At 32.4% G+C, this 11,360-nt stretch overlaps 2 protein-coding genes across 2 annotated transcripts in view; one reads left to right on the top strand and one right to left on the bottom strand.

Annotated features, from left to right (window-relative positions):
* The window catches only part of HELRODRAFT_75443 (hypothetical protein), a gene marked incomplete at both ends in the record, with an annotated part of 2,416 nt that extends 978 nt beyond the window's left edge, over positions 1-1,438 (top strand). The window contains 4 exons of the mRNA XM_009015661.1: positions 1-145; positions 413-556; positions 814-959; positions 1,183-1,438. The exon at positions 1-145 is cut by the window's left edge and continues 63 nt beyond it. Coding sequence (XP_009013909.1) covers positions 1-145; positions 413-556; positions 814-959; positions 1,183-1,438 — 691 coding nt within the window. The remainder of the gene's footprint in view (positions 146-412; positions 557-813; positions 960-1,182) is intronic.
* A 3,746-nt stretch (positions 1,439-5,184) lies between these two features.
* On the bottom strand, positions 5,185-9,591 carry HELRODRAFT_156657 (hypothetical protein; the record flags this gene model as incomplete). Its single annotated transcript, XM_009015660.1, has 18 exons — positions 5,185-5,354; positions 5,488-5,574; positions 5,768-5,854; positions 6,051-6,194; positions 6,410-6,577; positions 6,700-6,869; positions 7,008-7,124; positions 7,219-7,277; positions 7,377-7,378; positions 7,475-7,540; positions 7,609-7,713; positions 8,058-8,178; positions 8,267-8,468; positions 8,571-8,726; positions 8,838-8,919; positions 9,017-9,099; positions 9,254-9,357; positions 9,502-9,591. The coding sequence occupies 18 exons, from the start codon at positions 9,589-9,591 to the stop codon at positions 5,185-5,187; spliced, it is 2,013 nt and encodes a 670-aa protein (XP_009013908.1).
* Between the last annotated feature and the right edge of the window lie 1,769 nt (positions 9,592-11,360).

The raw sequence follows: 11,360 nt of genomic DNA, 5'->3' as shown, positions 1-11,360 counted from the left end.
CGGCGACCAGGGCTTGCTGAATTTATTTTTCTCCGACTGGGCCACCAAAGACATCAAATACCATCTGCCCTTCACTTACAACCTGGCCTGGCACTCCTACTATTCTTACAAACCGGCCCTCAAGAAATTCGGTGACGAGATTAAGGTTACTAAGGGGTGTTTGTTGTTGGTGGGACGTTGGTCTTGTTCCTGTCGTTGCTGTTGAATTTGGCTGTTAATACCATGCGATACCGTGCAATCGTTTAATGAAATAAAATACGAAAAATTCTCAAATTATCTAACCACTTTTCTTGTTTGTAATTACAATTTTAAGTTTGTAAAAATTGCGCTAAAAATTGATTGAATGAGTGATTAGTTGATTGATTGATTAATTGACTGACTGGCTGGCAGATTGATTGATTGATTGATTCAGATCGTTCACTACCTTGGAAAGCCCAAACCCTGGGATCATGAATGGAATGAAACAACACAAAGAGTCATCTGCCAACCGTTCCAGGTCACTCAAAACATGGAATTGTTGCAACTATGGTGGGATATTTTCATGTCTGCGGTCCAGGTTTGTTGAAAATTCCTTGGGATATTATTTTTGGATGTTGTTGAATGGGTAATTTTGGGTTTTTTTCGTTTGCTTGTTTGTTAGTTTGCCCATTACGCCATTCATCCATTCTTTCGTTTATTAATTCAATCTTTTTTAATTACAATTTAGATCAATCAATCAACTATTCATTCATTCATTAAAATATCAACCAACCGACCAACCAATCAGCCAACCCACCAACCTACTAACAAATCAATCAACCAACCAACCAACAGCCCAAACTACCGCGAACAAGTGACTTGAAGCTCAACAGACTGACCGATCTGCGGGTGAGGAGTTTGGCTTCCCACACTGAATTCTACCTGAGAGAGAGGCAGAGGCAGTACAACTGGGAAAGGAATGAAATTGATTATATGGGAAAGTGAGTTTTCGTAATGATAATGATAACGACGATGATGATGACCATTATGATGACGATGACAGTAATAATTTTGCTGTTGCTGCTGATGTTAATGATGACATCAATGATGGCAGGCAGCGAAAATAATATTTTTGATGATAATTCTGGTCATGTTGCAACAACAACTAACAAAAACTACAGCAACAATTCAACAACAACTACAACAACAATTCAACAACAACAGCGATCGCTTCGAGAACATTCAAAAGAAGTTGGACGAAGTCTTGGAAGGGTATGCCAAGAAAAAAGACACCAACGACGACGACGATGGTAATGATAATGATACCAAGGAGAATGTTGACGGCGCTGATGATAATGATGGCGTTGGAAGTGGCGGAATGAAGGATATCTTATCGGATGTTAATGATATCCTAGCCCACGGAAGGCTCCAGCACGGAGGTGGAAGTAGTTGGGATTTATTATTATTACTATTATTTTAATTATTATTATTGTTGTTTTTATTATTATTGTTGTTGTTTTTGGTTATCGTCATCAAAATTCCGCTGACGTCACCACCATCGTCCCGGATTGTAATCCAATTAGCAGTAAATTGAATCAATTCACTCTACTGCCATTGTTAAATAACTTTAAATAATGATACATATTCACATAATAATAACAATAATAACAACAACAACAATAATAATAATTATAATAATAACAACAATAATAATGAAATAGAGGGGTTTCACTGCATGAAGTTAACAGCGCTGCAGAAGTTGAACAGGAGACCCGGAGAGATTAAAAACAAGCCAGAGGCAAAATGCGGCAAGGCCACCGACAAAGAAAACAGCGCCACATAAATTATTCCGCATAATTACGTTCAATTATAATTAATAACCTTGACATTGCGTTATTGGAATTACACGGTGTTCAATGGTTTAACGTTAAAGCTGTTGTATGCCATGTAATTTCGCTAAAATAAAGAAATACATTCATTAATACATACATACATGCATACCATACATACCATACATACCATACATACCATACATACATACATACACACACATACACGCACGCAAACACACAACTTTTTGTATTTTCAACCTCAACCTTCCCATTCCAAATCATTAATTCATTTAATAATAATTACTTACTCAAGGAAACTAACTTTTTATTTGCATTACTCAATATACACTTATATAAAGTAGGTATGCATGTATGTACATGTGTATGTACACACATATACATACATACGTATACACACATATACATATAGATACACACACACACATATATATATGTATGCAAACCTATACATATATATAAATATATATATACAGAATTATATGTATACATACATATATATGTACCGAAATCACATCATAAAATTAATACATGAACAATTATATATAAATAAACACAAATACACATAATATACATATATATATATATATATATATATATATATATACATACACACACCTATATATATATATATATGTATATATTTATATATATATATCGAAGCGTTATCATAAGTTAACGAAATTGACAAAAAGAATTTCAATGTAATATAAATTTGAATTTTAAAAATAATAACAATAAACAAAACAATAGATAATAATGATGATGAGGAGATGAATTTATTAATTATAGTCGAATAGTTCAAGGGCTAAAATTATTATGAATAATAATAATAATAATAAATACTAATAGTAATAAAAAGAAGTAAGAACGAAAGAAAGTAACATAGAAATCAAACAATCAAAGATATCAAATCATCTAATAAACTAAGAAAAACCGAAACTAACACTCAAAATAATAACAATAATAATACAACAATAATAATAATAATAATACAGTAAACAATAATAATAATAAATTTTATCATAAAGTACATACCGGCAGATTTCCAATGTTGCTTTGAAAAAACATAAAAAAAAACAGTAAAAACACACATAAACACACATATACTTATATTAATCTATAGGAAATGTTGCAATTCACAGTGTGAATGAATGAATGAATTAATGATTCGTTGATATGATGCATGGATGAATGAATGGATGAATGAATGAATGGACGAATCATAGAATGAATTACTGAATGTCTAATAATAATAATGAATGACTGGATGAATGAATGAAATGACTGAAAGTCTAATAATGAATGAATGAATGATTGAATGAATGATTGAATGAATGAATGAATGTATATTTAGAGTTAGAGAACAGGAATTACTACAGTGTGATGATACTAATAATAATTAAAGTATTTAGGAATAATGATAACAAAGTTAACTGTTGTTGTAGTAGTAGTAACAAACAAACAAACAAACAGTGTTATAAACATTCCGATAAAGTTTATTTATAAAATCCATCCATCCATCCATTCATTCACCCATTCATTCATCCATATATATCTACCCATTCATCAATCAATCATCCATATATCCTAAATTGTTTTTTTTATTATTAGGTTTAATTAGGAGTAAAATTACTGAAATTGATTGTAAATAAAGTTAAATTACGCCACTAAATATGATCAATTACCTTTCATAATAAAAATAATAACAACAATATTATTAATATTATTATTACTATTTTTCTAAAGAAATGTCTATTCATTCTTCAATAAACTTCAATACTTAAAGAATTGAATAAATATATACATAAACAAACAAACAAATATACATATATACATACATTCATTCATACATACATTCATACATACATACATACATACATACATACATACATACATACATACATACATACATACATACATACATACACACATGCATAAATACGTACAAGCTAACAAACAAAGAAAGAGACAAACGAACAAGCACATACACAGAAAGACAAACAAATACATACACAAACAAACACACACACACCCATATACAACTACATAAGTGTTTATATGCAAAAAAAGAATATTTCATACAAAGCTGATTTTTAGTTATTTTTTTTAAAGAAGTGTGTGTGTGAAAATAAAATAAAATATCATAAATTAACACGCTATAATAATAACACCAATAATAACAATAATAATAATAACAATAATAATAATAATTTGATTTGATTTAATCAGTGAAAGCGAGAAAAAAATCATCGTCATCATCATCGTCGTCGTCATCATTTTCACTAGTTAAAAATCGGTTTATAAATCGCCCATACAAAAATAAATGAACGAGCGGACAGGATAAATAAATTTAAAAAACTTTTAAAACTGAAATAATAATAACAATATAAATTATTATAGTCAGTTATTATTACTACTATAATTATTCGCTACTATATTAATAATAATAATTTCAAATATTATTATTAATAATAATTTTAATTATTATCATTCTTGTTGTTAATCACCACCATCATCACCGCTATTGAATTATGTGCAAGGATCAAATACTACATATTTAATGTATGAACAAGCCACATATATATATATATATATATATATTATACCTACATACATATTATATATATATATATATATAATTAAACTAGCAAAACAGAATCTTTATCGTTAGTACTAAAAAAATGTCCCAACTAAATAGTGTACGCACATTAATGTCATTATTAATGTTGTTCATTTAACGTTTGTAAGTGTTTGTAATGCAATGTATTAAACTTTATCCCATCATTCACTCATTCGTTCGTTCGTTCACTCGTTCATTCGTTCGTTCATCCATCAAAATGTGTTCATTCATTTTCACGCAAACAAATTATCTAGCGATTGAAGTTCATTACGTCATTCGCCCAAGCAATTAACAATCCATTCAATCTATCATCAACTCATTCGTCTATTATATTATATATTTTATCATAGTTTACACACACACGCACACACACACACGCACGCACGCACACACAAAAATACACACACGCATCGATAAAAATACCCATAACATCAGCATTGTTATCAAATAAAAAATAATTCAAACATACTTATGCCTAACTTATTTTTTTTACCTTTATTACACTTGAAGAAAATACCACTCCCTCTTCTCTCTCTCTCTTACTCTCTCTCTCTCTCTCTCTCTCTCTCTCTCTCTCTCTCTCTCTCTCTCTCTCTCTCTTTCTCAGCCATCCTATCTTTAGAGAAAATGAAAAGCAGAGAGAAGAAACCCATCACGGGCCATTCATCAGCAGGCACACCAGCAACAGACAAAACAACCAACAACAAACAAACAGTACAAGAACAAAATCGCACAAGTAGCAGTAAGCTGTACTCAAACGAAAACTTTGGCAAGGGCATCTGCCCCGGCCGAAGCGATGAAGGGCTTGGTACTGTGGAAAGCCACATCGTGTATCGACTCTTCGAATTTCTTCCTGTGTGACGTCATTTCCTGCACGCACGTTTTCGTCTCCAGGTTCCACAGACGAATGCTGCAGTCGTGGCCTGTAATGTTTTAATGTAGCAGTAAGGTATGGGGGAGCGCTAACAGTAATTAGCAGAATCAACAGCAGCAGTAGTAGTAGTAATAAAAGTAGTATTTTAAATCATACTAAGACACAACAAAAAAATTACTAACTGCCAGAAAGCAAGTACAATCCAGTTGGATCGATGGCCAGGCATGTTACAGCATCAAGGTGCGCCACCATTGAGTGAATCATTTTACCTGTTCAATTGGGATGGCATGGTAAAGATGACGATGAAGATGATGCAGTAGCACGCATACATAAATTAAAACCGTATAATAAGAAAGAAACAACTAAATAAACGAATAGACAGATACGGACAGACGAACAGTAAGACAGAGAGACAGACAGACAGACAGATAAGTAAATGTTGAATGGAAAAGATTGCAGTACCTGAATTGTTATCAAAGAACCTGATGTGTCTATCTTCATTAGCGGTGATGGTGATGGGAAGTGTCGGGTGGCATATGACCCTGTTCACTTGGTGGTTTTGATGTGCAGCCGATGCTGATGCTTTTTGGGAGAGAAAGAAAGTTGGAAAAAAATTTACATAAACTCATAGAAAATGCAATTCAATGCAATGTATGCACCAGATTTAATAAAATTAACAAGCAAATCTAAAAAACCAAAACATTCATAAACTGAAACCAAAATCCCCTAAAAAAAAATCTCAAACCATCAGGTCCCAGCTTATTTTCCAGGCAAATGATTGGTCTCTTTTTCTCGATATCGTACAGGTAAGTATTTGATGATGTGTACGATACGACGATCTGATTTGTCTCACATCTTACAAAATCTATGCTTGTTGGCACACCTGGTTCTGTGCAGAGGGTACAAATATCCATGATGATGATGTCATTAAAAATATTTCAGTTTTTTCACTTACATTCATTTGAAAAGGGAAAAAAATAATATTGTTGTATTGCCAGAAAAGCAAATAACCATCACAGTATGAAGCAAGACTTCAACTTCCCACGTCCACACTTAAAAACTTTGACACAAATAGAATCAATCAAAGCTGAATAGCCAACCAACCAGAGCTAATGAGGAAAGTATCGAGGAGTGGTGTTCGAATGGTGGGGTCCCAGAGTTTGACAGTGCCATCCGGTGAACAGGAGAGGAGATGTACACAGCCACTGTGCATGGAGAGGCCCCAGATGCCATCACTATGGGCTGATATCGTCGTGTTCAGGACGCTCGGATCTGTTTAGAGTAGTGAAAATGAGTCATCCATCATGGTGGTGATAGGTTATTATTTGTAATGAAAAGGTCTTCATAATGTCAAAGAAACAGTTTGAAATAACAAGCAACTGGCAGTAACCAACCGAACGAATCGTAGGGATCAATATTGGAGTTGGGTATATTCCAGCACCTTATCGTCCCATCAAGCCCGCCACTGAAACAATTCTCACCAGTAGCACTCATTGCCAGGGTCAAGACAGGCCCTACGTGACCCCGGAAAGTGTACACTGGCTCGACATCAAACGAAGCTGCCCTGAAGAACAAAACAAAAAAAGAATGATGAAATCAACTAAAATTGAACTATAACAAAGCTTCCAACCACCACATTATCACCATAATTATTATTATTTGATAGAGCTGAATTATTTTTAGATATTCTTATCGTTGTTACCTTTTAGCAGGTACTGGCTTCTGCAAGTTCCACAACTTCAGCATGCTATCTTCGGATGCTGTAACAAGAACTGGCTCGACGGGGTGGAACACCAAAGACCGAATCCCATCAAAATGGCTGAAAAATAATAGCAACAATAACATTCATGATAATGTAGATAGATATAGAGATAGATGGACGGATGGATGGATATATGTCTAGATGTATCTACCTTCTCAATGTGTACTTGGCACTCCATGGATTTCTGTGTATATCTTTAGATGCACCCATCTGGGTAGCAAAATAAAAATTTTAAAAATAAAACAAAAATCATCACTACTACTAGAACATTTGTATATATACATGCATACAAACGTTATCTATATCTACATCTAAATCGTCATGAGCATGGATAATAATTCAACAATACATATACCTCATATGACAACAAATCAGCATCATTAGTGATGGTTAGGCTGCAAGCTCACCCAACCCCAGAGCAGCTTCCAAAGCATCCTCATCATTATTGGCTAAATTCATCATCACCTGGACACCTGCATAAATTAACACAATTAACATAATTTTATTAATTAAAAAATATCAGACTCCACAACGTCAGTACCTCCGTTTTCTCGTGGTGGACTTGTGTTTCCTGATTGTAATGCTGGACCTCCATCTTCGTTTTCCAAGTTCACTAACATTGCCTGAAGTGTCGATCGTTTAGGCCCTGAATTAGAGAAAAAAAAGAATAATTTTGAACTTTGAAAATAACCCCACTTGTGAGAATCAAAAGTTTATTTTAAATTTAAAAAGGAAAAATATAATTTCCTAACTTTCTTGTGAGTTAGGTGTATTCTTTTTGCCATCCTTTTGCCTCTCCCTCATGTACTGCTCCTTAAGTTTGTTGATCAACTGCGGGTTCATGTTCCAATCCTCACTGTTGCTGCTGTTGCCTTCATTCTTCAGGACACCTTTCCCAGCAATGATAAACATAAACTGAACCAACCAACCACAACAGCAACAACAACAGTACAAAACAACAACAACAGCACAAAACAGCACACGACCAACCACCATCTCCAAGCCCTCGATGATCCAGCAGCCCATCAGATGAATCATTCACCAGAAAGTTGAACTCTGCCAGGGCCTCCTCTGTGTCTGCATCTGACACTAACTTACTGTTGCTATTGTCCTGAATTTTTGATAGGAGAGATATATTAACCGAGCCTAAGTTAGCTTGTGAAAACAAGCTAACTTAGGCTAATAGTACAAAAACTGACTTTTAACTTGGGTTTTTTGATAACTATTTGATCTTTCTCATCATCAATGTTGATGTCATCGCTGTCGTCGTCGTTGTCATTGTCATCATCATTGATGGTTTCTGCATTGGACAGAAAGTCAAGGGTAGCCATGATAGAGTTCTCACTGTTCATCAGACCTGTCTCTGCAGCCATGTTGTTTGGGCCTTTCTTTGGGTAGGCTCTGTAGTGCGACATGCACATGTATAAGTAGCATAACAATCTGATAAGAGACTATTAAGCACAACAAAAAATTACTAAAACAACAAAATTAATCATCACTGACCTCGAATCCAGAGGTCTTTTAGGAGCCTGAGCATCTCCATTAGTTAAGTTGGCTTTCGACGACTCATCACTCAGTGGCTGCAATCCCAGCAGCTGACGAACTCTGGCCGACCTCACATCTATGATGGTATCTGTGTACCCTATCTCCTGTAGGTATCTACGGTATTTTTGTTGGGTATTTTGCTGTTAATTGTATTTGGTATCATTTTTAAAGAGCATAGTGAAAAAGACAGTAATAAAAATGATAGAACTAAATGATGATAGTTACTGTCTTAGGAGCTGCCTTCCATGTTTCCATTTGCCATTGTTGTTAGAAGTTGATTGTATGCTTTCTTGAATGTTCTGCTCATCTGCACGTGAATTAATATATTTGTTTCATAGTATATACATATTTTTATTTAATTAATGATTTTATCACAATTTTTTTAATCTTTTAAACTTATTGACCTTTCATTTCTTTTTCAAAAGTAGGAGAGGTCAAATGGCCAAGATCTAATTCAGTTCCATATTTGAGCTTGTGATATTTGTTTCTGTTTGAACAAAAATCAATAACTGAAATTAGCACATTATTATCATAAATACAGGCAATCACTTTTTATATAGGGAAGCAAAATGTGTGATTTAAAATTTATTTGAAGTGGAAATTTTATAATGGATCATAATTTTTAAAATTTTTACAATAACCTTTCCTGTTTAAGAGCAAATTCCAACATTTTAATCCGCCTAATAAGATCTTGCTTAACATTTTCTTGTCCCTTTCTTTCTCCTTGTAAAAACGCTATCTTAGCCTACAAATTTCAACAAAAAAACTTACTTCTATTATCAACTATGTGATTTTTTTTATATCAATTTTTAATTTTTATTAATTATTTAATTAATTTTTATTTAAATTAAAAATGTTAGCAGAGTTGAGCACTATTTTTCCGCCTGACCTGTAACTCCGCTTTATCAATCTCCCACTGAGCGCGGTCCATCTCAAATTTGGCCCACTCAGTCTGGAGAAAGTGTAAAATTCCTGGCATGGAATAGAGTGGCCGGGTTAAAGGAACATCATCATTTTTATTGCTGTTGGCATTGCCTGCCGATAATCTAACGCCTAAAGTGTTAAATGGCTGGTCGAGTTGATGAACAGATAACGGTTCCTCCATCATGTCGTAAAAGTTTAAAATTCTATAATTTTTATCCTCTAAACCATTAAATAACTTAATATATTCAATTAAATAACTGAAACATAATCGCAAAAGTTTAAGATGGTGGACTAACAACAAAAGATACTGAATATTCAAAAGTAAAAATATATCTTCCTAGGTCCGTTAAAAGGCCTAAGCTTTATCTTGTTTTACAATTTTCATAAAAACTCGACAACTTTTATATTAAAAGTAGTCAATAATGCTATAAATAATTTTGCACAATAGCTATGTATTCAAAAACAACTATCAATAACTTACAATCAGCACATGCGACTCCAACAAGCTGCCAAATTCTTGACAACAACACAAAATAATTTATCAAAACATCAACACAATGCATCTCAAAATTGCAGAGTCTGCCCTAATAGATATCAATAAACCCCAAATAAACATCCAGCAAAGAATGATAACATCATTACCAACTCGACGCCTTAATACTAACTTCGATAACAATGAAGAACAAAGGAATGACAACAACAAAAATGCAGAATACGACACCAACTAAGTAATTTAGCTGAAGAACTAACTCTGCTTAGTTTAAAGAAACTATAAACCATACCTGCACTGAAGATGATTTGTGAAAAACCGAAATAAGGCCTATCCGCATAATGAATTTGGATGACAAGTTTTATTAAATTTCCATGACGAACTTAGATAGTGAATCTATTTTCAACAAATTGAACAATTCCCAGAAAATTGAAAAGACAAACTTTAAATTGATTAATGCCAACCACTCGGTAGAATTCATACAATACTATGTAGAATTATATATATAGTATCATTACATTTATAAATATATAAGCAAACCAATATGAAAATTGTCCTATATATATCTATATGTACTTTTATTATTTATACACACACACACACACACACACACACACACAAACACACACACACACCCATACATACATAGATACATACATACAAAGTTTCTATAAGCATTCGTTGTTTATTAGTACAATGAGTTATGTAATATATACACATAATAACGTATATAATTAAGTTGTCGTTCATGATTCTAAAATTGTTTAAATAATATTATCAAATATAATAAATACGACATAATAAATATATTATATATAAATACAGTAGTTATAATCATAATATAATAACTATTATAATAATAATAATAATCGTTACTTAGAGAAACATTTTTCAAAAAGTTACCATACAAATACAACAGCAACAAAAAAAAACAAGTATCGGTTACAACATTTTAAAAAAGAATAACAATAATAACCTTAGTAAAAATAACAATAAAATAATAATAATAAAATAATAATAATAACAGATTTTACAACATAACTACAATAACACGCATAATATAATACATACGTACATATTTATTAAAATCCAAAATATCAAAATCTGACTTTCAATAGTGAAGAAAAAAAAAAAGTTCTGTCCAACTTGCTGACAATTTTACTATTGCACACGTAATGTTCTGAATATATATATATATATATATATATATATATATATATATATATATATATATCGTCTTTTTGTAATTATATACATCATCTTCTCTTCGTAAAATAATGAATAAATGAACGAACAAACAAATATGTTTGTGTGTATATATATATATATATATA

This window comes from Helobdella robusta, assembly GCF_000326865.2.
Source record: "Helobdella robusta unplaced genomic scaffold HELROscaffold_16, whole genome shotgun sequence".
NCBI lineage: Eukaryota > Metazoa > Annelida > Clitellata > Rhynchobdellida > Glossiphoniidae > Helobdella > Helobdella robusta.
This window is presented reverse-complemented; position numbering and strand designations above follow the sequence as displayed.